The 27,548-nt window shown below is 53.4% G+C and overlaps 1 protein-coding gene across 7 annotated transcripts in view; it reads left to right on the top strand.

Annotated features, from left to right (window-relative positions):
• The window catches only part of CELF5 (CUGBP Elav-like family member 5), a 42,207-nt gene that overhangs the window by 6,853 nt on the left and 7,806 nt on the right, over positions 1-27,548 (top strand). For 3 of the 7 annotated variants that reach the window (XM_045831320.1, XM_045831319.1, XM_045831321.1), the window contains exons 2-10: positions 8,789-8,871; positions 19,238-19,289; positions 21,016-21,144; positions 22,107-22,186; positions 23,872-24,018; positions 24,672-24,813; positions 24,898-25,044; positions 26,573-26,635; positions 27,108-27,194. In XM_045831320.1, coding sequence (XP_045687276.1) covers positions 8,789-8,871; positions 19,238-19,289; positions 21,016-21,144; positions 22,107-22,186; positions 23,872-24,018; positions 24,672-24,813; positions 24,898-25,044; positions 26,573-26,635; positions 27,108-27,194 — 930 coding nt within the window. The remainder of the gene's footprint in view (positions 1-8,788; positions 8,872-19,237; positions 19,290-21,015; positions 21,145-22,106; positions 22,187-23,871; positions 24,019-24,671; positions 24,814-24,897; positions 25,045-26,572; positions 26,636-27,107; positions 27,195-27,548) is intronic. The other 4 variants (XM_045831315.1, XM_045831318.1, XM_045831316.1 and 1 more) reach the window with 3 other exon arrangements.

Raw genomic sequence — 27,548 nt, 5'->3', positions numbered from 1 at the left:
GAATAGATGGATGATAGAGGAATGGGTACATAGATGGAGAGACAGATTAGTGATGGATAGATGAGTGGAGGACAGATGGAAAGATGGGTGGATGATGGATGGACAGATGGATGGACAGGTGAGTGGTGGCTGAACGAATAGATGGGTGGTGGGTGGATTGAAGGATGGAAGATGGACACCTCCCCAACATTTACCACCTTCCTCCTCACCTGGTGCATGGGAATGGCCTTCAGCTTTGTCAGCCAACAGACTTGGTTTCCATCTTGTCTCTGCTTTTTATTTCTGTGTGATATTGGACAAGCCACCCCTTCTTTCCTTAGCATCTTCATTTATAGAAGAGAAAGAATAGTGACAGCTGTCTTACAGAGCAGTTATAAGAACTGGAATTCACTTATGTAAGGTGATTCATGTAATTACGCAGAGTAACGTCTGGCATATGGTTGGTGTGAATGCACAGCCCCGCGGTCAGATAGTCAACAGCTGCCCCTCATGCCTCTCTGGTGTCCAGGCACCGAGAGAGGCTCTGGGGACACAGAAATCCGGCAGAGCGGGGGGACTGACAATAAACCCATAAACCCAGAAATAAGATTTAGGTTGGAATGAGTTGCTATGAAGGAAATAAAACCAGATGTGTGGTAGGGGGTGGCAGCCCCCTTTGGGTGGCCAGAGATGGCTTCTCTAGAGGGGTGGGACGGGGCCTGAAAGACAGATGAGAAAACTGTTACTCCAAAGCCAAGGGAAAGGCATTCCAGGAGGAGGACACAGCATGTGCAAAGGCCCTGACGTCAGAATGAGTTTGGCGTGTTGCAAGAACAGTGAGGAGGCCCATGTAGCTGGAACAGAGTGAGAAAGGGGGAGAGAGGGAGGAAGAGGAGGCAGGGAGATGATGGGGACAGGTTGTGCAGAGCCATGTGGGCTTTGGGAGGACTTGAGCTTTTACCCCAAGGGAGATGGGAGCCCTGGAGGGCTGTGGGCAGGGGAAAGACAGGGTGCCTTAAGGAGATCATTCTTCAGAACCTGGACAATGTGGGTCCTGGGTCTTCAATTTACTAGATGGAAAAACTAGAGTCCTAGACATGGCTGGGTATTTGGGAGGGGTTAGGATTCTGGAGTCAGGCTCCTAGAAGCATGAGGGGGACTACATGTGTGTCTGGGAAATTATAAGGGGATTGAATTTAAGGGCAGTGGAGGGAAATGTTGAGAGAAGAGGTCATAAGACAGTCGTGATTAGGTTGGGAAGGGCTGTAAAGGCTGACAGTCTTGGCTTTGACCTGAGGGCACTGGGGAGCTATGGCAAGGTTTAGAGTTAGGGAGAGACATAGTTCACAGCTGAGTGCAGGGAAATTCCGTTGGTAGTTTGTGTGGAGGAAGGATGGGGACAGGATGAGGTCAGAGAGGCAGCCAAGCTGTGGTTCAGGTGAAAGAGGGTAAGGCCTGAGCTGGGCCTGGGCTGTGGATGTGGAGAGGAGGGGATTGCTGGAGATATATTGAAGATGTCAAATTATCAGCTCTAGGCAGGGGAGGTTTGGTGATGAGGAAGAGGGAGGGTTCTTGAGAAGTGGGTATCTGCCAGGGTGACCCTGCTCCCAGGGGGGACTGGATGATGCTGGAGACGTCTGTGATTGTCAGGACTGGGGGTGTTCCTGGCATTGAGTGGGTGGAGCCAGGGATGCTGCTCAACACTCCACAGTGCTCAGGATGGCCCCACAGAGAGTGATTCAGCCCCAGTGTCAGCAGTGCCAAGGGGAGGGACCCTGCTCTAGGGTGAATGGATAAATGGATAGATGGATGGATAGATGTATGTATGTATGTATGTATGTATGTATGAGTGGATGAGTGGATGGATAGATGTATGTATGGATGTATGTATGGATAGGTGGGTGGGTGGGTTCAAGGACGGGTGAGTTACTGGTGGAGCAATGGTGACTGAAACCCTGGGAAGAGTCAAGATGGCTGTGGGCAGGAGATTGGGGAGCGGGTTCCAGAAGAGCCCCGAGAAGACTCCAACATGGAAGGCTGGGACAGAGGTGAAGTCTCAAAGAAGGCTGAAGAATGGCAGCCAGGGAGGTAGGCGGACAGCCCGGAAATGGTGCGCCCGATGCAGGGGTCCAGGAGTGTGATTACTGAGCCCGAGGCCTTGCCCTCTGGGACGGGAACTGGTGAGTCCGTAAGTGTGGGGAGGGACAGTGAATATGAGAGAAGGCTGCCAGCCCCATTGTTCTGGGCAAAGTGGGTGACAGCCTCGGGTTGGGAGGAGGGAAGAGGGTGTGGAGAGGGTGACCAGGGGCCATGAGTGATGAAGAGGTGGTCCCACAGCAGGAGAGAGCACCTCCTATAGTCCTTGATAAATAGCATTATGACTCCTGTTTCATGGAGGGGAAAGTGGGAGCTCAGGGAGATTCAGTGGTAGGCCCAAGACCACACGGCAGAGAGGCGGTGGCCTAGATCAGAGAGCTCAGGTGAACAATCGAGAATGTGTGGCACAGTGTGCAGGAGTCTGGTATCAGGGCATTGGGAATGAGGGGCTCACACGGTGGGTTACGGCTGGGCCCTGGCTGAGGAGAGAACGAGGTGCTGGAAGTCAAGGAGAAGACCGACGAGGCTGTCTTTCCCGCATCGGTTGTCCCAGCAGAGCTGGCACAGGACAGGCACTCAGAAAATACTGACTGGTGGGGGGAAGGTGGCGGATGAAAATGAATCAAATGTGGTTGCTGCCCTCGAGGAGGTGGTCTCCATATTAACAGATCAGTTTGGAAACAAAAGAAATTTATTCATTCAGTCAACAAGCATGTATTAAACACCTACTGCATGCCTGGCACTGCTTAGGTTCAGGGGACCCAGCACTAAACAAAACTCCAGTCCTCATGGAAGGTGCATTCCAGTAGGGAAGCCAGAGGTAAAAGAATGTATGGCATGTGAGATGGTGATTAGGGCACCAGGAAAAAAGGACAGGGTGGGAGATGGTCGAAAGTTAAGTTTTCACCAAGGGCGTGACATTGGAGCCAGTACCTGAAGGAAGCGAGAGTGAACCATGGAAAGATCTGGGGGAAGCACCTTTCAGAGCACCATGTGCAAGGTCGTGGGGCGGGGCCATGCCTGGTGTGGCGGGGAGGTAGTGAGGAGGCCCGTGTGGCTGGAGCAGAGTAAGTGATGGAGCAAGGGAGCAGGTGAGGGTGCGAAGTGGATTGGGGCAGGTTGTGCAAGGCCCAACGCCTGAAGGCGGTGGGAGCCCTGGAGGGCTGTGGACAGAAGCTGGACAGAACCTGACTCATGTGCTCACAGTAGCCCTCTGATGGCTGCTGTAGGGAGGACAGACTAGGTGGCCAGGATAGAAGTTGGGGGAGCGGGGTAGAAGCAACTGCCCTGGACCAGATGGGAGATGATGGGGCTGGACCAGGATGGAGGCCATGATCAGTGGCCAAATTCTTACAGCGTGAGCACACGCTTTGTGCTGGGCACTGGGGACATGTTGGTGACTGGGACGCAGCTTGACCCCACCCTCAAGGTGCCCACAGTCCTATGGGGACAAATGACACAGGACCAGATAGTCACAGTATGAGCGAGCAGAGCTGTGATGGAGGACACGCAGGCACGGGAAAAGCCCATGAGGTGCCTCACCCAATATTGTTTGGGGGTAAGGAGCTTCCCAGAGGAGGGGGCAACTGAGTTGGGACCTAAGGTTGGGAAGAAACGAACCAAAGATGAGCATCAGAGTGTGGACCAAGGCAACGTGGTACCCAGACAGTCAGAGAGGCTGGGCATGGGTGTGGCAGGGGTCAGGGCACAGCCAGGGACATGGCCAGCAGAGTCAGTCCCTAGACCTACCAAGCTCCATAGGAAGTGACAAAAATCCCAGATTGGTGCATGAGAATAAGGATTATAAATAGTAAGAAGTAAAAACCATGTTTCCTTTTTATTTTAAAACATTTAGGCTCTTTGATCAGTGTAACTTAAGCAACTTAAGTACTCTTCATTGTGCTGGGATTTTCTGAAACTCAGAAGCCTCTGGCTCCTGTCACTTTGTGACATTGGGCAGATGACTCAATAGCTGGTGTCTGTTTCCCCATCTGTAAAATGGGGATAACAATAGAAACAGTAACACCATTCTCTTGGGCAAGTCTGAAGATGTGAAGGGTGACATGGTGGCATGCCTCATAAGGTGCCTGGTGCTCAGTGGACATCAACTATTATTGTTACAATTTCAATGTGAAATCCCAGACCCGCTCAAGCAGCGGGTCTTGGCTTGAGAATGTACCCTAAGGATTCCCTGACAGAGAAGTTTCCTCTTTGTGGAGACACTGTGTGCTTCCCTGTAGGGGTGGGGAGCCCTCTCCTTATTAAGAGACCTGTGATGAGGCAGATCTAGTTACGAGGATACTTTCATACATGGAGGAAATATCTTGCTCCCCAAGGATCCCCCCAGTGGTGCTGCTGTGCACTTGGGCCTTGAGAGATGTGTGGACACTGTGCCCCACAAGATCAGTCATGGTCCTAGCTTGGACAATGGTGGTGGGCGTAAAGGAAACCATAGGGTTGACAAGTGCTAAGCATTCTGCCGGTTCTTGCAGGTGGGATGGCCCTCTCTGCCTATCTCTATCACCCCTCAGTTAACCCCTCAGGGTTCAGTTAGCTTGAGGAGGGCTGCTGGATACTCAGCCCAAGCACCCATGTCATCAGTGGGGCTGGTCTGCGGGGTGAGGTTGGCCAGGGCTGGAATCAGGGTGAGAGGCTCGCCTGGTATGGGTATCGAGTGGGCCGAGGTTTCCTTCAGAGGGTCCAGTTATGGAGGTTAGAAGGCTTGAGTTGGTTCTTTCTGAGACTGTGGGGGAGAATCTGATCCAGGCCCCTCTCCCAGCTTCGGGTGCTGCTGGCAATTGTTACTGTTCCTTGGCTTGATGATACATCTCCTGGATTTCTGCCTTTGTGTTCACGTGGCTTTCTCCCTGTGTCTGTGTCTCTGTGTCCAGATTTTCTCCCTTTTATGAGGGCACCAGTTCTATTGCATTAGGGCTCACCCTGATCCAGTGTGACCTCACCTTAACTAACTACATCTGCACCAACTGTTTCTGACAAGGTCACATTCTGAGGTCCTGGGAGTTAGGGTGGCAACTTATGAATTGGGGGAGGGGAAAACAATCCAACCCTTTTAGGAATGGAAAATCAAGGTTCTATTTTTCCAGAAACGGGTAAATGTCACACATTTTCACCAACTAGAAAAGAAAAACTAAGAGTCCTGGGGGAGATCGGACAAAGAGAACTAGGAAACATTTCAGCACCAGGGACAGCGGCTTCTGATTTGGTTGTCCCTCCTCGCCCAGCAAAACTTCCAGAGCAGAGGGTGGTGGCATCCAAGGTTGCTCTGGGGTCCCTCCCTGCCCTCCCAGGGTCAGCAGACTTCATGTTCTGCATGTAGGGCTTCACAGGCAAGAAAGGACCCAAAGAGGAAGGGTTTTCCCCTATTTTACATCTCCCAGCAGCCTTATTTCTTGCCAGCCATGTCTAATGTCTCGAGGTCTTAGGGCTAGTTATCTTAGCACCTCTCATTTTCCTGAAGACTTTGGTGGGTTAAATTCAGAAAATGGAAACACACAGAAAAAGAATAGAATGACAGATCATGGATTTGGGGAAGATGTTTGCATCATACATAACCTCAAACGGATAAACACACAATATATAAAGAACTTCTACAGAGCAACAAGGTGCTCTGCTTCATCAGTAACTCTAGGAATGTATGTTAAAATCTCAGTGAAATACAATGGCACACTCATCACAATGACTAGCACTTAAAAGTCTGGAAAAACTGAGCTGCTGAGAAAAAAAAAAGCACTAATAGGATTATCAGACCCCATTGGAGGGAATGTGCATGGGTGCAACCCACTTTGGAAAATGGAGAGAATCGATCAAAGCTAAACATATACCAACCTTCTAACCAGCAGTCCCATTCCTGGACATGCCTTTGTCCATCAAAATATGTGTGCAAGAATGTTCCACAGTGGCTTTATTCATGGTAGCTGCTGAACAGTGAACAGCCTAAATGCCATCCACCGGGCAGTGGATATCCATGTGTAGCATATTCATAGGGTAAAATAGTAGGCAGAAACAAAAAGGGATTAATCTTGGAGACATACAACCACCCACTGTTGGGTGGAAGAAAGGTGTAACTTGGACATACACTATGATTCCCTTCATGTAAGTTCAGCACAGGGAAGCCCTCAGCCACACCGACTGGCGATGCCTGCAGCGTGGGTAGCCACAGTGCGAGCGACGACCTGGTTGTCGCCAGGGCCAGGGTGGCTCACTTCTTGGGGTTGGAAGATTGTCGCAGTGTGGGAGGAACCTTGGGGCTTCTGGTGGCCTCCAGGTTCTATTTTGGGATCTGTGGAAAGGTCACATGACTTTATAATTATTTGTTACATTGTGCACTTACATGTTCTGCACTTTTGGGGGGAGGTGATTTGTATTGTATTCTAAGTATATTTTTTTATTGTGGTGAAAGTTGCCATTTTACGATGTACAGCTCAGGGCATTACGTATGTTCACATGGCCGGGCAGCTGCCCCACTGTCCGTCCCCAGGACTGCCTCCCTTTCCCAAGCCGATGCTCTGCCCCCATGGAACACTAACTCCCCCTGTCCCCCCTCAGCCCCTGGCTCCCACCATCTACTTTCTCTCTTTTTAGATTTGACTCTTCTAGGAGCCTTGTAAAGTGAGAGCACCCAGCATGTGTCCCTTTGCGTCTGGCTCATTTCATTGGATATAATGGACATAGGTCCATCCGTGTTGTAGCAGGTGCCAGGATTTCCTTCTTTCTAAGGCTGAATGGTATCTCATTGTACATACACCCCACACTTCGTTTATCCATTCATCTGTTGATGGATATTTGGGTTGTTGCTCCCTTTCGGCTGTTGTGAGTAATGCTGCTGTGAGCATGGGTGTTCAGACATCTCTTTCAGCCCCGTTTTCGATTCTTTTGGATATCTACTCAGAAGTGGAATTGCTGAATCATACGGTAATTCTACGTGTAACTTTATTGAGGAACCACCAAACTGTTCTTCACAGCGGCTGCACCATTTTACATTTTACAAGTGTTTTTTAAAATGCTAGAGACTGTCTTCCACTCTGCCCAGTGCCCCCCGACCCCAGAGCTGCAGGTGACCCCTCAGGCCTGGCGCAGGGACCCCTCCCCATCACCCAGCCCAGTTGGTGGGAACAGCCACTGTAGCCCAGCAGAACTCAGCTTTTACTAGCTCCTGCCTGGGGCAGAATCCCGGAGCTGTTCCCAGGAGCTCCACATAGGAGGTCAGGGTGAAGGGAGGCAGAGAGACAGGCACCGTGAGTGGGAGAAGGTGGCTGTGGGGGAACATAGGGTCCAACAGCATCGGGACAGCCGGTGATAGTCTCATTTCACAGGCAGTGGAAATCAGGTGCACAGAGGTTGCTCTGGGCCCAGGCCTCTGTGTCTGTCCCAGGGGACCTGACACCAGCCCGCACCCCCACCCTGCCTCCAGTAAACATCTTTCAAAATACCTTTGACTTCATTGGCCTTTCTCTGGGCATTGCTTCCTCTTTCCTTCTCTTTGTCTCTGTCTCCCTCAGTGTTTCGTGCTTCTGTGACTCCAAACAAGCGATATGCAGCCACACCCTGGCTTGGACCCCCTTCAGGGCTGGCCCTGCCCTCTGCTGCACTGCACACCTTCTAGCTCCGTAGACACCCCTTGGCCGGTCCATCTGATGCCACTCTTGGACCATTCTCTCTGGTGGGGGAAAATGAGGCAAAGACAGGGCAGTGCCCCATCCAAGACCACAAAGCCAGCAGGCATGAGAGCCCGCTGCTCCTCAGCCCAGGGCCGGGACCTCTCCTGGCTCCTTGGAGCTGCTGGGGCCCTCCCCACTTTCCTCCCCCACCCCACCCCGACCCAGGGCAGCAGCTCTGCCCACTCCCCTGACCCCACAGCGCCCAGACCACAGTTCCGAGAAGCTCTTCATCTAGTGCCAGCCACAGGCTTAGTTAACAGCTGGGGCCCGTCTCTTCCCTTCCCTGTTCCACAGTTTGGGAAGTGGTGGGGGTGGGGGGCCAAACCACCACTACTGACCCCCCCCAAAAAAAGGTGACCTCAGGGTCCTCTTCTTATTATTTTAATTACAATAAAATACACATAACATAAAATCTACCATTTCAATCATTTTCCTCCCCCCCCAATTTTTTGCTGTAGTAAATACACATAATATTAAATTTACAATCTTAACCATTTTTGAGTGTATAGTTCAGCAGCATTCAGTCCACTCATGCTGTCATGCAGCCGTCCCCACCATCTGTCTCCAGGACTTTCTTTTCTTTTCTTTTTTAAAATTTTATTTATGTATTTTTTAATTGTTCCGTCTCCAGGACCTTCTCATCTTCCCAAGCTGACACTCTGTCCCCGTTCAGCGTGGACTCCCCCTCCTCCTCCCAGCCCCTGGCTCCCACCATCTTCTTTCTGTCTCTGTGGACTCGACCCCTACGGGGACCCCCTATGAGCAGAATCGTACAACATTTGTCCTCTTGTGTCTGGCTTATTTCACAGAGCAAAACATCCTCAAAGTCCATGCATGTTGTAGCAGGTGGGAGAATTTCCCTTTTTATGACTGAGCAGTATTCCACTGTCTGGATGGACCACACTGTGTTTGTCTGATCATCTATCCATGGACCCTTGGGTTGTTTCCACCTCTTGGCTGCTGTGAATTACACTGCTGTGGACATGGGTGAGCAGCATCCTTTTCTCTTAACAGCCCCATTCTCTCCCTTCCAGGCTGTGCCTTTCTCACTTACTGTGCCAGGGACTCTGCCATCAAAGCTCAGACTGCTCTGCACGAACAGAAGACCTTGCCCGGGGTGAGTCTGGATGCTGTCTGGGGGAGAGGTGGGGGATGGCGGGGCTGCTCTCAGCCCTGGGAAGGCAGAGGCCCTTCTTGGGACTGGCTGTGAAACCCACGTGTCTCTGGACTCAGAAAGAGGTATAGGGTGCAGAGGGACAGAAAGGATCACCAGAGTGAGCATTTATTAAGTGCTTACTACATATCAGGCCCCATGCGGCACACCAGAGTGGTTGCACAGGTGGCACCTTGCCCAGGGTGTGTCACTGGCCTGAGACCTGAAGATGAGGGAGCATTAGCAGGCAGCGAGGACAGGATGTACAAAGGCCCTGAGGCAGGACTGGGCCTGGTACGTTAGAGGAACATTGAAGCAAACAGAGCTACAGCCCCTGGATGCAGAGGCTGCTTGGGCAGTATTTCCATCCCCAGAGGGGGCCGGCCCAGGTTCTGTTCCTGCTAGGCCTCTCTTGTCAGCCTTGTCCTCTTTGGGTGGGCAGGAGGTCCCTATCCCCTCAGTGAAGGATGGGGGACCTCTGAGCCAAGTGAGCCTGGTCTCCAGGCAGCACCTCCTGATGGAAAGTGAAGGAACCACACTGAGATTCGTGGCTCGGGGTGGGGCTTGCCTTTTCCTCCGGAATTCTCTTTGAAGGGACCCTTCAGCATCAAAAGCATCCAGGGGCTGCTTAGAGCATCTGTATCCCTCAATGCTGGGAACATGGGCACAGCACAGCCTACAGTGGGAAGTCTGGGGTGTGCCTGCCAAGCGGGTTCTAGATAAGCCAGGTGGTCAGGGAAGGCCTCTCTGAGGAGGTGAGCTGATGGAGAGCAGGGAGGGAGCTGTGCATTCTCTGCAGCAAGGGCATTCCTAGCAGAGGACAGAACCAGTACAAAGGCTCTGAGGCTGTACTGAACTCAGTGCATTTGGGGGCAGCAAGAAGGTCAGCAGAGTGCAACCATGGGAGTGAGGAGGAGGATGGAAGGAGGATGGGGAAGAGGAATGGGGCAGGACCACATACGGAGTTGGAATTTCATTCCAAGGGTGGCTAGGTCACAGGAGTGTGGCCAGAGGAGAAATGACCTGGTTTGATTTTTATTTCATTTTCAAAACCCTCTTCCACCCTGACTGGTGTGGCTCAGTTGGTTGGGCATTGTCCCATAAAGCGAAAGGTCACTGGTTAGATTCCTGGTCGGGGCACATGGCTGGGTTGCAGGTTCAGTCCCTGCTCAAGGCGAGTATGAGAGGCAACTGATCAATGTTTCTCTCGGTCTCTTTTTCCCTCCCTTCCCCTTTCTCTAAAAGTAAACAAATAAAACCTTTAAATAAAAACCCTCTTCCAACTACTGGAGTCCTGGGACTGCTTAACAAAGCACCACAAACCGGGGTGGGGCAGGGCACTTAAAGCAACAGAAACACATCGTCTCACAGTTCTGCAGCCCAGAAGCCAGAAATCAAGGTGACAGAGGGCCGCCTGCCCTCTGGGAGGACCCCTTCTCTGACTCTCTCCCAGCTTCTGGTGGCTGCCAGAGGTGCCTCGGCGGGTAGACCCATCACTCCAGTAACTTCCGCCTCCCTTGTCACATGGCCTTCTCTATGTCTGCATCTCTCCAATGTCCCTCTCCCTTTCTTTTATAAGGACACCTGTCATTCGATTTAGAACTCACCCTAGATCCAGGATGACCTCATCTCCAAATCTGTCACTTAATTCCATCTGTAAAGACTCCTTTCCCCAATAAATTCACAGGTTCCCGAGGTTAGGACTTGGACATATTTTAGGGGGACTACCATACAACCCACTCCAGCGGGTCACTGCAAAGTGAATGGCCAGATGTAGGGGCGACTGGGGGCAGCATCACCCAGGACAGCCAACTGACCCGCATGGGGGACTTAATAGGGAACACACGGGACGGCTTCTTGGAGGAGGGAGCATGTGAGCTGAGTCTTGAGAGGCAGGGAGGACTCTGGCAGATGGAGATGAAGACGGGGGTGGTGTGAGGGCGACGTGTACCAAGACTCGGAGGCAGGAGCGTGCCTGGTGTGTTGTTGAGAACTCACGAGAGCATCTAGTCTAGCAGAAGAATATACGTGAGGTTAGGAGGAGTTTTCAACATAGGGTGATTCTGCCCTCAGGGGACACTGGGTGATGTCTGGGGACATTTGTCATTGTCAGGACTGGAAGATGCTGTGTGTACAGGCCAGGAATGCCGCTCGTCACCCTACAGGGCACAAGATGGCCCCCCACAGCAAAGAAGTGTCCACCCCAAATCAATAGAGCCCCAGGGGATGAGCCCGGGATGGGAGAATGAGGAGCCGGTGAGCGGTGCTAACAGAAACACAATGCAAGCCACACACAGCATTTAAAATTTCTAGTAGCAACAGTTAAAAAGGAAAAAGAAACAGGTAAAATGAATTTTAATACTACATTTCATTTTAACCCAAGATCTCTAAAATTATATTTCAACAAGCAGTCAGTATAGTTTATTAATTATAACTAAATGAAATTTAAAATCCCTGTCCGTAGTCACACAAGCCACACTTCAAAGGCTCAGGAGCTGCCTGTGGCTGGTGGCTCCCATACTGGACAATAGAGTTCTAAAATGTCCTAAGCCCAGGGTCAGCAAACTTTTTATGCGGAGGATCAGAGAGTACATAATTTTGGCTTTGCTGGCCATATGGCCACTGTTGCAGTCACAGAAAAGCTTCAGACAAGATGTAAATGAATGGGTGTGGCTGTGTGCTAATAAAGCTTTATTTACAAAAACAGGCAGGGGGTCAGAGTAAGGCTACAATTTGCCAAACCCCATTCTAGACCATTGCTGTGCAGTTGAACTTTCTCCAGTGACAGGCATGTCCTGGTCTGTGCTGTCCAATGTGGCGGCCACCAGGTCCATGTGGCTACTGACCCTTTAAAATGTGGCGAGTATGACTCAGGAACTGAATTTGTAATGTTACTTAATTTTAATAAATGTAAATTTAAGCTTAAATGATTGCGTGTGGCTGGTGGCTACCATATTAGACAGCTAAAATGTAAAATGTTCCACATCGGGGTCAGCTACTGTGTTAGCACAGACCTAGAATGTTCTGGATGGAGCCAGCTGCTGTATTGGAGAGCGCAGACACAGAATATACTAGACCAGCAGTCAGGTACCTTATTGGATAGCACAGACCTAGAATGTTCTAGACCCGGGAACATGATGCAGTGTCACCACGTGGGTAGACTGCCGGGTCCGAGGTCTCTCTTTGATACTAGCTCAGGGCTGAGTGATGAGGAATCTCGGGCACCACCCTCTGGGCCTCAGTTTCCCCAGCCTCCACAGGGGTCCTGGGGTGTGAATTATCACCATTGCCCAGCACTCCTAGAGCCCCCCATCTAAATGCCTTGTCCATGGCGGGGAGGGGGGTGCTGCTGCCGGCCCTCTTTGACAGAGGGGAGGCTGTGGGTAAGAGAGAAGGGACCCATGCAAGGTCAGCCAGCAGGGTGAGGACTGCAGCTCCATCTACCCCACCCCACAGGCCTCGAACTTCTGGCTTGTCTGGTTCAGTTTCCTGCAAGCTGGTCCCTGCCCTCCTGGAGGTGAGGGCTGATGTTTAATAAATAAGGGGAGGTGGCTCAGAGCTGGACGCTGGGGATGTAGGAACCCCTGGGGACCACCTCCCAGCTTGGGCAGCATCCTCTGGGAATACTATATAGGTATATATTTATATATAAGAAAAAACACGCAAATATATTAATATGTATTAATATATAATATAAATATATGAGATATACTTATATGTTTTATGTCAATATATTAATATATTAACATATAATTATATTAATGTATTAATATATAATATAAATATATAACATATATATATTTATATATAAAACATATATATTTCTTAAAGTATGCAAAATACTATTCACTTAGAGAAAAGTGCATACAACCTAAGTGATTAGAAAGCAAGCACCCCATTGTTACTACATAGTTGGCACCCTGGAAACCACCATGCCATGTCCCTAAGTCCCAGCCTCTCACTTACTGTCAGAGGAGCCACTATTCGGACTTTCCTGGAACCTAAACCCTGCTTTTCTCCATGGTCTCAGCACTTCCTAAAATATGCTCCTAAAGTATTAGATGGCTTTTGCCTGTTTTTCTATATGATATTAATGGAATCATATTATATGTAGGTTTTTCTTTTAAAAAAATTTTTAAAGATTTTATTTATTTTTAGAGAGGGAAAGAGAGGGAGGAGAGGGAGAGAAACATCAATGTGGAGTTGCCTTTCGTACACCCCCTACTGGAGACCTGGCCCATAACCCAGGTATGTGCCCTGACTGGGAATCAAACCTGAGACTCTTTGGTTCACAGGCCAGCACTCAGTGCACTGAGCCACACCAGCCAGGGCTATATTATAAGCTTTTCTATCTGCATTTTTCCCCACTTGGTATGATGCTAATGACAGTCAGCATGGCATGTATCTGTGACTGGTGCTTTTTCACTGCCGTGTGCTATTCCACGGCATGAATACTCAGTTTATTTGTTCATCCTCCTGTTGGTGGCCATTTGGATTGTTTCCAGTTTTTGCTGCTACAAGTAAAGATCCTTGTCTGTGTTTTGGTCTGGCGAGCATGTGCCACGTTCCCATGGGGTACATACCCAGGAGTTCCGATCTCTAAATCTGTGTACTTTTGGTTACGATTAGTGAAGGGGTCGACTTTCCAGATAAGCCACGCTCACCTCTGCCTCAAGGACACCCCCAGACATGGGGTCAGCCCTTCGGAACCAGAGCTGGAGGCTTATTTGTAGGCTGCACGGCAGGGGAGGGTGGCTGCTCGCCTGTCAGCTACATCTGAGCACCCGCACCTGATCCCCAACTCGTCCGCCACCCCAGGCATCTCCACCAGAGGATAGAGCCACATATGACTTACCTCGTGCTGGGAAAACCCTCGCTGCTGGCTCTCGTGCCTGCACGTGTGTGCACGCACAGCCAGGGAGTGAGGGGCCAGAGCTGTGTCACTCTAGAGATCAAGTCAGCCACCATCTCTCCTGTCCGGCATCCCCCGAGAAATCCCCACGTGCTTGTGGTGGGGGGGGGAGGCAGTATGGAGTGGGCACTTCTGTCTTTCTGTCTCCTGATAAACCAGGAAGGGAGTGACCCAGGTCACTGGCTTGCTGCGTGTACAGCCCCCAAGGCACCCCAAGCTGCCCCGCCCCTAATGCTGCTTTCTGAAGTGCGAGTGCCGCCCCTCTCCCGTTTCCTCCTTGCATGTGCCAGCAGGGTCCATGGGGGACACAGTTTAATCAAATCTCAGCGTTCTGGAATAGAATCCTAAATTGAATAACAGAATCCCAGAATAGAGCCCAGAATGGACCCTGGACCCTGAATCCAGGCTGGGCAGGTGCCTCAGATCCCAGCGGAGCGTCTCTGCTGGGCTTTCAAACCCCGGGATGGGGTTCCTGAGGTGGAACAGGTCCCACGGGGGCCGTGGGAGCCAGTGGGGCCAGCCGCTGTCTCTTGGCCAGCAAGGGACTGGACTCTGAGACATACCACCTCTCATCATAAGGTCTTGGAGGGTGAGGGACACCCCGGATCTGGCAGCCACCCCGCAGCTTGTCTGACCCCCCCAGAATTAAAGGTTGTGCCCGTCTGTTCGGCTCCCTGCAAACCCCGCTGTGCCCACAGGGGTCTCTGCGGTGGCCCCGTCGAAGGGCCCACACCCACACTCCGACTTGGCTCAGTGTCAAGCAAACCCACACATGAGCGAGGGGCCCCCAGGTGTCAACGTCTAATGATTCGACTTTCCCGGGCCTCCGTTTCCTAACTTGTGAAATGAGACCACAGGGGTGTTTCGAGGATTCTGTGAGGTGATGAGTGCCAGGTGCGAGGCAGGCAACGGGACCTTGGCACACCCGTGCCAAGTGAATGAACAAACCATCCGGGCCGGTCAGGCTTCAGGACTCCCAGCCAGTCGTGGGGTCCTTCCGAGCCCGCTCGCTTCCCATGGAGGGGAAAGTTCAGACATGGCCTGGCACACGCCCTGGGTTACCTCCCGTGCTCAGCACGCTGCCCAGCACATGTCCAGCTTGCTCTGTGCCCATGGGGTCAGGGCCTGGGTTTTGCTTCCTGTGAAAACCACAGGTCTTGCCTCGTTTCATTTGGTTATTTTCAGTCCCTGTTCTGGTCTCTTCAGGTAAGGAGGCAGAGAGCCCCTCAGCCCCTGCTCCAAGGAGCTCACCCATAATCGGGACAGTGTGTGTGTATGTGTGCGTGTGTGCACATGCATGCATGTGTGCGTGTGTGTGTGTTGGGGGACATGCCAGGATCAAAGCATGGCCTGGGCAAAGCAGCCAAAGCAGATGGATAGTGAGGGGAAGTCTTCAGGGGACAGTGGCACTTGAGGGGGCCTCTTCCAGGTGAGGATGGGAGACAGAGGGCACATTCCAGTCCAGTTAGTGCGGCAGCAGTGCCCAGGGCCTATCCCTGGGGCTAAGTGGTGGAGGAGGCTTGAATGCCGGGATGAGGAGCTGACATGCTACATCTAATAGGGAGCCATGGCAGCATCTAGACCTGGAGAAGGTGGGAGAGGGGGAGCCTGGGATGGATGCCTGGGCAGCCCAGATGAGGTGTCCACCTTGCTTCCTTCCTCTCCACACCTCCAGAAACAACCCAGCTGGGGCTTCCCTTGGCGTCCCTACATCTTCTAGAGTCATAACTTTGCAAATCCAGTAGACTCTTTGGGGCCCCAGCCTGACCACTAGAGACTCCTCCTGCAGTCTCTCCCCCTCGGTGGCCTCAGTTTCCCTATGTGTAATATGCACAGGTCAGACTTAAGGGACCCTGTTTTCCCAATGGTGTATGGCTTGGTCAAAGTCACCCAGCAAGAGCTGGGGGGCACAGCATGGACTGAGTCCCAGCCATTGCACATGTGCCCACCCCAAAGACACGGGCACTCCCAGAGTCCCGGCCCACAGGACCCTTGGCTGGAGTAGGGGCTGGGTCCTCAGAGGACCTTGAGGAAATCGGCAGGAGATGGGGCCCCTGAGTCTGATTCTTTCCCTTTCTGATGTGCTCTTCCATCAAATGGGAGTGTTTACATCTCATGCAGTTGTTTGGAGATTAAATGAGTCAGTGGGTATACATATTGCTCCAACATGAGAAACAATCTCCCCCTCAAACTCCTATCCAAACTCTTATTCACTTCAAAACCCTCCACAGATTTTCACCTGCGCTGCAGCCCCGGGACTGCCTTTGGCTCTTCACCATTCTCCACTCTAGGCTCTCCCAGCCCCTGCTTCTGCCTGCTGCTCCAGCCCTGACCCTGTGTGCCTGGGAGTGTCTGTATCTGCCTCTGTCTCCCCCTCCACCAGACCAGTGGGGTCCTCCCTGGGACTGCAAAATTACTCAGCATGGGGCACACTGGGAATGTTGTTGAATAAATGAAAAGAGGAAAGGGAAGAAGAGATGCAGCATTGGGGAGCTAGAGAAGGTAGAGGAGGGAGGGGGGGCACTGGGCAGAGACCTTGGTGGGACAGATGGAGAGAAAGAGCTGGAAGGAGGTGGGCAGAGCCAGATGGGCAGGCAGGGCGAGTGGAGAGGTGGAGAGGTGGCGTATGGGCAGACTCGGCTCCCCCTTCCCTGCGCACCTCCTCTGGGCTCCAGTGGGTGGGCAGGGCCTGGCCAGTAGCTGGGGAATTGCCTGGGTGTGAGGCGCAGGGAGTGAGGCGCTGGGCTTCAGCTTGCGTATGACGTATGCACCCCTGTGCACCCAGGACCACCGTGCGGCCACAGCACATGGATGCCAGCCTGGTGTGAGTCTCCAGGTTGGTGGGTAAGGTGGGGTGTGGGACTGTGGGGTGTGGACAGCTGGGCCTCCAAGCCTTCAGGTGGGGGGCTGGAGAGGAGGGAACAGCCCACCTGGCTTTGGGGACCAGACCAGGACCTCCGCCCCCTGCCAATCTGACCCAGGATGAGGAAGGAGCCTTCCAGTATGAGGTGAAAGGTCCCAGGCTCTGCAGTTGGTGGGCAGGTAACCGAGCCATGAGAATGGGGTGAGGGTTGAGGGTGCTGTGATGAGGGCAGGTTCCCTCCCTAGTTCCCTCTCTTGGCTCATCCATCTCCAGAAGATTATATTTAAATATCTCTTTTGTGCAAGACAGGAGCTGGTCTCGCCCCTAAGAGGCAGTTTCTATGGCAACAACAATTGCCAGCTTCCAAGTGGTGAATCAGCGTTGCCATGGCAACCCCATCCTCATCTGCCCAAGGTGCTGGGAGGGGGGAGGAGCTGAGGGCCAGTGGAGGTGAGGTGGGAGGGGTGGGGGAACAGGAGGCTGATGCTTAGGTTCCCTCTGTCCCCCCACCTCCCTTCACCACCTCAGTCCAGACTCTGGTCCCATCTGCTTGAAATAATCTACCCTCCTTCCTCCAGCTAGGAGGGTTGGTACCCAGGTGGAGAAGGCTCAGTGTGTGTGTGTGTGTGTGTGTGTGTGTTGTGGGGGAAGGGAGACATGGTTACCCCTTTTCTCTGAGGGTAAGGATGGGTGGCAAGAAGGTTGAGCCACAGAAATTGGGGATGCTGGATAAGGGAGACCAAGGCTTCTCTGGTTCCGGAGCTCCCGAGGCTGAGTTCAACTTGAGGCAGCCGGGCCCATGTATGTCTGGGGCACACACTCCGAGAGGGGAGGGCGTCTGACACGGGAAGGGCTTGGATGGGGAGGGGAGCAGAAAGAAGGAAGGAACTCAGAATGGGGTGCAACTCAGAGCGGGGAGGGACGCTAGAGGAGAACCCACTTGAGGAGGATACTCAGGCCAAGAGGCTGCTGAGGGAGGGAGGGCGTTCAGAGCTGGGACAGAGTCTGAGAGAAGGGGAGGGGACTCTGAGGGGAGGGGACATGGGGCTTTCAAGTTGGGGAGGGGTCTATACTGATGGGAGTGAGTGGAAAGGTCTCTAAATTTGACCTCTAGGAATCTTTAGTGTCTGGACTCATCTACCCTGACCTTGGTAGATACAGTAAATAACCTCTCTGGGCCTTGATTTTGAAATCTATAAAATGGGGTGAAAACTGGACCTCTCTCGAGCTTGCTGGGCAGCTGCATTATGATAACACTACTGACATTTATCGAGCACCTTCTCTGGATCGGTGGGGAGAGGGTGCCTTTCTGTGATGGTAGACCTGGCCACTTCCTTCTGGCCAGCTCAGCTCAGCAGGCTCATTGGGCTCTCTGCCCTGTGAGGGTGATGCTGTAGTCCCCAGGCAGAAGGGGCAGAGAATCCAGAGGGGTGGAAGGACTGCTCTTGTGGGGGCTTTTGAGTTGGGTTTTGAAGAATGAGTAGGAGTTCACCAAAGATAGCAGGTTGGGAGGACTCTGTCCTGGGACCAGTGGAGAAGCAAATGTCACCCCCATCCCATGTCCCTCAAGCCTGTTGTCAGATGTTCACATTAGCTCACATCATGCCCACGGCTGGGTAAGTTTGGGGGTGGGGGCTATGGGAGGATTTCTTTCAGTGAACATCGTTTTCAGTGCTAGGGGTGGAGGATAGAAGTGTTCAGAACACTGAGTCTGTATTGCAGGCTGGCCCACTCAGGTATGATATTCTCCCACCTAGGGCTCAGGGAGCTGACTAAATGTAGCAGCCTTGGTGTATTGGTCAGCTACTTCTGAGTAACAAACCACTCCAATCATTTTATTTGGTCATGGTTCTGTGGGTTGGTAATGCTGACCTGGCTCAGCTGCTTGTGGTTCTGCTGGTCTCCCCAGGGGTCATTCTTGCAGCTACAGTCAGCTGGGGCTTGACTGGGGCAAGCTGGGCCAGGACACCCTCACTCCTATGTGCTGTGTGCTGATGGGGCCTCTCTGTGCGTGAAGTCTACCACCCTCCAGCAGCTTGCCTGGGCATACCCACCTGGTCAGCTCAGGGTCCCAAGAGTGGAAGCTGCAAGGCCTCTTGAGGCCAAGGTTGGAACTCCCACAACTTCACTTCCACCACATTCTATTGGTCAGAGCAGTCATATAGCCAAGTCCAGGTGCAAAAGGAAAATAGACTCCAGTTCTTGACCAGAGGAACCACACAATCATATTACATACAGGGACTGGAGGAGTCGGGCCATCTTTGTAAACAGTCAATCGCACCTGGGGAGGCATGGAGGCCTCCTGGAGAAACGGATGTTGTTGCTGAGTTTTAAAGTCTAAATAAGAGTTTTCCAGACAGCCTGAGTGAAGCCCCGTAGGTGGGAGCATGTGTTGTTTGGTTTGAGGGGAGTGTGAGCTGCTGCCGGGTGGTTGCTGGGATGCTGAGGCTGGGGAGGTAGGCAGGGTTGCCTGGCAGAGCTCGGACAAAGCCTCTACCCCTACCCTGCTACTCCAGCTGCTGACCATGACCTCCCCCTCCCCGCTTTCTCCGCAGATGGCACGGCCGATCCAGGTGAAGCCTGCGGACAGCGAAAGCCGTGGAGGTAGTTGTCATCTCTCCCTGACCTCCAGGCTGCGGGTGGGCAGAGGTGGGGGGAAGGAAGGAAGATCTTTTCACAAAAGGCTGCAGTAGTCACCTGCCTGCTTACACACCTAATGGGTTAGGGACAGGACAGCAGGGGTGCTGTGTCCCCTTGTCCCAACCACAGAGCCACAGGCCAGGTTCAGCGCTTCCCCTGGAGCTTACAAACCCCATTCCTCTCAGGGAGCCGTAATGGGACCTTCAGATGCAGAGGGGATGGCATCTCTAAAGGGCTGTGGATCGATCTGTTCGTGTGCATGTTTGCACATCTGGACAAGGGCATCTCTGTGTGTAAGCACGCACATTTGAGCACACCTGTGTGCAGAGATGTGGGAGTATGTGCACATGTGTATGTGCAGCAAGTGTGGTGGGGTGCATGTGGGCATGTATGTTCAAGTGTGTGTGCTTGACTATAACAGGCTGGGCATGCAGGGGTGCAGGCTGGAAGCCTGGAGTCTGTGTGGGGCTGGACCGTGTGGTGGGGGTGTGCCTGTGGGGGTACTTGGCTGTCCCCATTGGGAAACAAAAAGTCTTAGAGATCTCCTCCTCATTTCAGGTGGACTGGGGGCTGAGGGAGAACAGCCAGCCTTGGGGATGGTCTGTGGGGCAGGGCTGTTAGGACCCCCGTGTAGGTGCAGGAGCCTGGTAAAGCCCGTGCAAAGCCTGATTTGATGCTCTCCAACCTGACCGCCAGTGGGAGTCAGGGATTAGAGAGGTGGGGTCTGTGCATCTCAGTCTCTCTGTCCTCTCGCTCTCTCCCTCCCCCTCTGTATCTGTTGCTCTGTCCTTGTCGTTTTCTCTCCTGCCTCTCAGGTTCTCTCTCTGCTCTTCTCTGTGCCTCTCTTTGCCTGTGTCTGTTTCTCTCACTCTCATCTCTCTCCCTCCCTTCCTGATTCTCACTCTCTCTGCTTCTGTTTCTTCCTCCCTCCCCCATGAGTGACAGCTGCCAGAAAACTGGTCTCCATAGTAACCCAGCTCACCATCTCAGAGAGAGGAAGCTGCCACATTCCAGATTATAGGGGAGCAGCGCAACTACCCTAAGGGACAGATCTCTGGTGCCTCACACAGGAGGGGCTGGCCCAGATTGAGCCCTGGCCTCAGACTTCGGCAGGTCCCAGCTAGGCATCCAGCTAGGCACCCACTCCAACCCCACCCTAGGGGGACTGCAGGCTCCCCAGACACCTGGTCCTATGCACACATGTGCCCTCATTCATTCAACAAACACTGATGCCTGGCCACTCCTGTTTCCTGGCAAGGCTGGGCAGGGAGCTCTGTTGGGCACCATGAGGATGCAGAAGCCATCAGCACTGACCCCTCCCTAGAAAATCTGGATGGCAGACAGACAGGCTGACAGGGACCTAGGCCAGGCAAGGCAGTTCTTAACTCTGGTACTATGTGCCGGCTCTCTGAGGCCACAGGAGAGAGAGATGTCTTTCCCTGGAGAGTGGGAGCGGTGGAGCAGGGGTCCGGAAGGACTGGAGGGAGGACATTCCAGACAGGGGAGGGGGACACTGCATGAGCAAAGGCTTGGAGATGGGACAGAGCAGGAACGTGGGAGGGTGGAGAGACCCAGGGCAGGGAAAGCGCCCGGCTGTGACCTCCCTCACACGCACGAAACAGGCGGGCTCAGTGGAGAAATTCCGAGAGGCTTTCCAGCCAGGACTCGGCTGAGGTGGTGTCTCCGCCCACAGGGGACCGGAAGCTGTTTGTGGGGATGCTGAACAAGCAGCAATCGGAAGAGGACGTGCTGCGGCTGTTCCAGCCCTTCGGGGTTATAGATGAGTGCACGGTGCTCCGGGGACCTGATGGCAGCAGCAAAGGTGACAGGCCAGGGTCGAGGGTGGCTCTGGGGGCGGGGCCTAGGACACAGGGGCTGGGCAGGGCACACAAGGAGCAGGACTGCAGGGTGGGGCCCATGGGTGGTCAGGGTCCTGCCTATGTGCCTGTGACTACCTGGGGATGCCTGTCTCCACCTGACTGTCTGTGGGATGGTTTCCGCCTGGATTTGCCTGTGTACTGTGGATATTATTCTGCCTATATAGCTGTACCTTCCAGGAATGATTGTTTAATGACCTCCAAAGACTTGTTTTCCTGTCTGCCCACATGACTGTATGTGACTGGGGTTACATATCACTCCTGCTGTATCACTGAGTCTCTGGCTCTTTCTGCCTGGGTGTCCAAATGACTATTTCTGTCTGGGTCTTCATGTGTCTGGTGGTCTCTGGCTGGCTGTCCGCCTGATTCTGCCTGTGTGAGTGCCCAGCTGGGTCTGCCCTTGTCTGGTGACTTTATCCCCATTTCTTCCATTCTGGTCACATGAGCCTGTCCATCTGGGTCTGAGTTCATCTCTGCCTGAGTATGTGCACAGGATTGTATCTCTCCGCGTCTGTGTCTCATGGTTTGTCGCTTTACTTCTGCACATCTAATTACAACTCTGGGTCTCATGGTGTTGGTGGCTAGTGGGTGTCCTCTAAGCTTGTCCCCTTTGCTTGACTGTGCATTTGACAAGCAGCTATCTGGCTGGCTGGATTTCTGATTGAATGGATGACTGACCGGCTGACTGTCCAACCCCATGGCTGGCTGTGTGTTTCTGTCACTGTCTGATCCTTCGTTGCCTAGCTCTCTTGAGCAAACGGCTGGCTGGCTCTGTTGTCCAGATGTCTGGCTTTCTGCCTGCGTGTGTCTGATGCTGACTGGCCATCCAGGGCTCCAGCCCCTTCTGGTGGACCCTGCCTGCCCAGAAAGACCCTGTTGCCTCTCACCTGTCCTTCTCTTGGTGCAGGCTGTGCCTTCGTGAAGTTCTCCTCCCACACAGAGGCTCAGGCAGCTATCCACGCCCTGCATGGCAGCCAGACCATGCCGGTGAGTAGGGGCTGCCCTGGCCACGGTGCTGGTGTGCATGGAAAAGAGGCAAGGGGGCCCTCTCCCTTCCATCCCAGCTGTCTAGTAGTCCCTGGCTGTTCTCCAGCGAGGGTATAGGTGGACAAGGGGGAAGTTTCTGATGGTGGTGCAAGTGAGTGTATGCATGTGTGTGATTGTGCATGTATGAGTGTGTGAATGTATGTGTGTAAGGATGTACTGCCAGTGTGCCTGGCAGTGCACATGGGAGTGCCTGTATGTCTGAGTACATGGCGCAAGCATGTTGAGTGCATGGTTATACCTGGGTAATGTGGGAGAACAAGTGCATGTGTGTGCCTCTGTAGGTGAGGCGGTGTGTGAATGTGTGTGCGGATGAGTGCATGTGTGTATGTGTGGGTGAGGGTTGTGATTATATGTGCACAGTGACTGTTATGCTTATGTGTGTACATGTGTGGTTTTGTGCACGAGTGTGATGTATGTATGCGAGTGTGTGCTCACATGCATGGTGAGTGTGTATGCGTGAGTGCCATCCATGAATGTGAGCATGCATGGTGAGCGTATGTGTGTGAGAGTATGTGTATATATGTGTGAGTACACAGGAGGGGTGAGACCTAAGGGTGGATGGGATTTGCCAAGGCCAGCAGAGGGACATCAGGGCTGGGGAGTGACAAGATCAAAGGTGGTGGTAGGAATGGATGGCTCCCGGAGCAGCAGAGGACGGGCTGGAGCGGCCTGCAGTTCAAGGCGAGGCACGCAGATTTCTCCTCTGTCCATGGGAGCCACAGAGGGGTTCCCCAGCGAAGGGAAGGAACCAGGCTGGTTTGAAATATCTCCTTGGGGCCAGAGTAGGGGTGGGCAGAAGCAAGACTGGAGCCGGGAACTTGTGGGTCAGCAGCAGAGTGAGGCTGGGGAGGACCACCCCAGCACTGGGTGACCTGCACCCCCAGAAAGGAAGCTCCAGGAGCCACCTTCACTGTATGCAATGCACAAATCTGCACGGGGAGATGAGCCTGGAAGAACCAGCTCTCCTCTCAGTTGTTCGTGAAAACGGGTGTGAAGTGCAGGGCAGTCTCAGAAGAGCGGCACCAGTTTCAGTCCCTGGACAGGCAGGATTTGGCTCATCACCAGGCCAGGCTTCCTTCTACTTAGAGCTGTCCGGTGATGGGGCTGGCAGGCACAGCGGGGAGTGAGCTCTTCATCAAAGGGGGTATGTCAACCTCTCTGCTGGTTGGAACCTCTCATGGTTCTCAGGTGTAAGGTGCCATTTGCAGGGTTATCCACCTGTGCCCCATTGTTACTCTCTAGCAACTGGATTCTCACCTATTCTCAGCTGTCTGGGTAACAATGCTTCCTCCACCCAGGCTGCCATTGTTCCTCTCCAGCATTTGGATTCTCCTATTTTTGAGAGAGCATGTGCCTGAGAGTCAGGGTCCTCCACTGTGTCCTAAACACAACCCCTGGGCCCGATGCCCGACCCGTGTGCAGGGTTGGCTGCATGGTCAAGCATGAGACCCAGGGCTCTGATCTTTAGGTGGTCTCTCTGAGTGCCTGAGGTCTGCAGCTGGGGGCTCATGGACGGGGCCAGCAACTGCTGCCATCCAGGACCTGAGCTGGTGTGGCTCTGGGGACCCCAGAGTCCTGGTTACCTCCCTCCCCTTTTCCCTTCCTGCTCGTGGCTGCCCCTGCAGGGTGCCTCCTCCAGCCTGGTGGTGAAGTTTGCCGACACGGACAAGGAGCGAACTCTACGGCGCATGCAGCAGATGGTGGGCCAGCTGGGCATTCTGACACCATCCCTCACCCTGCCCTTCAGCCCCTACAGTGCCTACGCCCAGGCTGTGAGTGACCCCAGTAGACACACTTTTGCCTCCAGTGGGGTTCCCAAGACCACTCTGATGATCCGGTTCAGTCTCTCCCTCTCCATCTAGTATCTTTGAGAGGCCTGTCACTGCCCATCTTTCTGTCTCTTGCTCAGTCTTTCTGGCTCGGGGTCCTTTTCTGGCCATGGCTGATTCCTGAGCCCCAACCCTGGCTGAGCCCCCAGCCATAAACTGAGCCCAGAGCCCAAGCAGAACCCCAACTCTGGACTGACACAACCTCATGATGAGATCCCAAATCCAGGCTGAGCCTCAACCCCAAACAGAGACCAAACCCAGGATGAGCCTCTCAATCCAGGCTAATTCCAGACTGAGTCCCAACCCTGGCTGAGTTCAGTGTTGGCTGATCCCTGATCCTGGACCAAGACCAAATTCCTGACTGAATTCAGCTCCCTGGATGAGCCCTGATTCCTATGAACCCTGACTCTAGACTGAGCCCTAACCCCAGGCTGAGCCCCGATTCCTTCCTGATCCCTGACTTTGGCCTGAGCCAAGGTATCCAGCCTGACCCCCTCCTCTAACTAGTTACTGGAGGACCAGGCCTCCCCCAGGGGCTGTGATCTCAGGGCAGGTGCCACCCTGACTGTGCATGTTGACTCCCTCTCCACCTCCAGCTCATGCAGCAGCAGACGACGGTCCTGTCCACTTCGGGCAGCTACCTGAGCCCTGGCGTGGCCTTCTCACCCTGCCATATCCAGCAGATCGGCGCCGTCAGCCTTAATGGGCTGCCTGCCACGCCCATCGCCCCTGCCTCTGGTGAGAGTCCCCTAGAGGCCCAAGGATGGGTGGGCAGGGCTGGGGCCAGGCCCAGGCTCCCCATGACATTCTTCTGCTCCACAGGACTGCACTCGCCCCCACTGCTCAGCACTGCCGCCGTACCTGGCCTCGTGGCTCCCATCACCAACAGCTTTGCAGGTGTCGTGCCCTTCCCTGGTGGGCACCCTGCCCTAGAGACTGTATATGCCAATGGCCTCATGCCCTACCCAGGTAACTCAGGTGGTTCCTCAGGGCCTAGGAGAGCATCAGGGGGCAGGGACGGTATCTCTAGGACAAGCATAATTTCCTATGCCTTGGTGCCCGCAGAACGGAGACGCAGAACCAAGGGAGTCTCAGCTGAGCAGATATGTGCTGTGGGCACAGAGAAAAAGGTTAAACATAGGAACTTTGGACCCAGAGGTTTCTGGGTTCATATTCAAGTTTGGTGGCCCTGGGTGATTCCTTTAAGTCTCTGAGTTTCCCTTTGCTCATCTGTGAAATGGATCAGATAACATCAGTCATCTCAGGAGGCTGCACTGACAATGAGTTTAGTATGTAAAATGCTTAACACAGTACCTAGTACCAAGAATGGCACCATCAGTCTTAGTTATTAATCATTACTGTTTGGAAAGGTATTGGTGCCTGTATCCATTCATTCATTCATTGATTCATTCACTCAATACTGGCCATGCACTGATTTGAGCTGGGCCCTGCCTTCTTGAAGCAGAGGTCCCTCCCACATTTCCCTACCCTATACCATGAGTTCAAGGCAAACATCTTCCAACACCTTGCTGAGGTGAAGTAAGTCATCTGTGTTTCCACCATTGAAGAGAGTTTATTTTTATTTTGAAATGATTGGAGGCTCACGGGGAGTTGCCAAAATGATACAGAGAAGTCCTGTGTACCGCTCACCCACCTTCCCTGACGCTAACATCTTACATAATCACAGGACACTGTCAAAACCAGGGACCTGACATTGGTTTGTACAATGAACTCCACTGGAGTAGGAGAGCTTATTCACATTTTCCCGCTCTTTACATGTACATATGTGTGTGTGTGTGGGGGGTCTGTACCATTTTATCACAGGTATAGATTCATGTAACCACCATCAGAACCAAGATGCAGAACTGTTCTAGCTGTACAAAGGATTTGTTCATGCAACCCCTTTACAGTCGCATCCCCCGCACCTGCCACCCCACACACCACTCCATCCTCCAGCAACCTCTCTTCACTCGAGCAGAATCTTTTGGCTGAATTTTCTCGATTCGTCAGCTCTAGTGGCCTGGACAAACTCTCCCCTCGCTTACCTCCTCCACGAGGGCAGTCAGGTCACAACCACATAGTGGGTCCATAGGGTGTCTGATGAACGAGGTGTGGGGAGTGAGAGAGGGGAAGGGATGGGGGTGAGTGGTGGTCTGGAGCAGAGGCCTGGCGACCCGGAGAATCTAGAGAATAAAGGGAACCAGTGAGTGGACCAGGATGGGGAGAGAGATGGGGGTGATATTTCAGCCTCTCTGGAGTCCAAGAAACTTGGATTCCAGCTAGGCTTCTGCCATCACCTGTCTGAGCGTGCCAGTTACTTCATCTACTTGAGCCTTAGTTTCCCCACCTGTAAAATGGGAATCATACCTGTAAACCGTTTACACAGGGGTGAAGCTGGGGCGGATGTCTGTTGCTCTCCTTCCGGCTCTTAAGAATTGGGGGTGGAAAGAAGTCTTCTGGTGCCCCTACCCCACTCAGCCCTTCCGTCTGCCCGCAGCTCAGAGCCCGACCATGGCTGAGACCCTCCATCCTGCCTTCTCCGGAGTCCAGCAGTACACAGGTAGGGAAGCCCGCCCGCACCGCGGATGGCCCCACCCCACAAGAAGCCCCGCCCCCAAGGCTCGGCCCCAAAGTCTTTCTTTTTCTAGCCAAGCTTCCTACTCTGGCTCTGGCCCAATCCCAGCTCTTAGCCCTTGTTCCCTCTTTAGCGTCTGGTCCCGCCCCTCAGAACCCACCTTTGGTCCCGCCCTGCTCTACCAAGGTCCCATCCCATCTCTGGCTCTTCCTAAGGCTAGCCTTGGCCCTCCCTTAACTCACGGCCCCGCGTCTCAATTCCTGGCCCCGCCTTTCCCCCCCCTGTTGCCTTGGCTCCACCCTGAGGTTGGCGCACCGTTGTGGCCACGCCCCTCCCCTTCCCAAGACCCGGCATTGGCCCCGCCCTCACCTTTCGCCCGAACCCCTCGAGTCAGTCCCGTCCGCTCACGCCGGGCACCCACCCGCCTCACGCCCGCTTCCGCTCCGGGTCTCTACAGCCGTGTACCCCACTGCGGCCATCACGCCCATCGCGCACAGCGTCCCACAGCCGCCGCCCCTCCTGCAGCAGCAGCAGCAGCGAGAAGGTGAGGGGGCCGCGAACTCCCCCGGGCGCCAGCCCCGCCCTCTGACCGCCCCCTCCACCTCTAGGACTTACACCTGACCTGGCCTCTTCCAACCCGAGGCTAACAACGCGGCCCAGGGGCTAGACAGGCCTGAGTTCAGGTCCTGACGCAGCCAAGTGTTGAGGGGAGCAACTGAATCTCCTTCTCCGAGCCTCAGTCTCCTCCTCCGGAAAGTGGGAACCATTCTAGCTCAACCCCGTAGGCATAGAGGAACCCTCTCCAAAACCGAATGATTCCCGGAAATTTTGGAGAGGAAATTCATTTTGAGTTTGGGGGTGGGGTGATGAGGTATTTCGGGTAAACTGAGTTCTCTCC

This window comes from Phyllostomus hastatus, unplaced genomic scaffold, assembly GCF_019186645.2.
Source record: "Phyllostomus hastatus isolate PE091 unplaced genomic scaffold, TTU_PhHast_1.1 phas_contig_159, whole genome shotgun sequence".
NCBI classification, from domain to species: domain Eukaryota; kingdom Metazoa; phylum Chordata; class Mammalia; order Chiroptera; family Phyllostomidae; genus Phyllostomus; species Phyllostomus hastatus.
The sequence above is the reverse complement of the archived record's forward strand: the minus strand, read 5'-3'. Positions and strand labels throughout refer to the sequence as shown.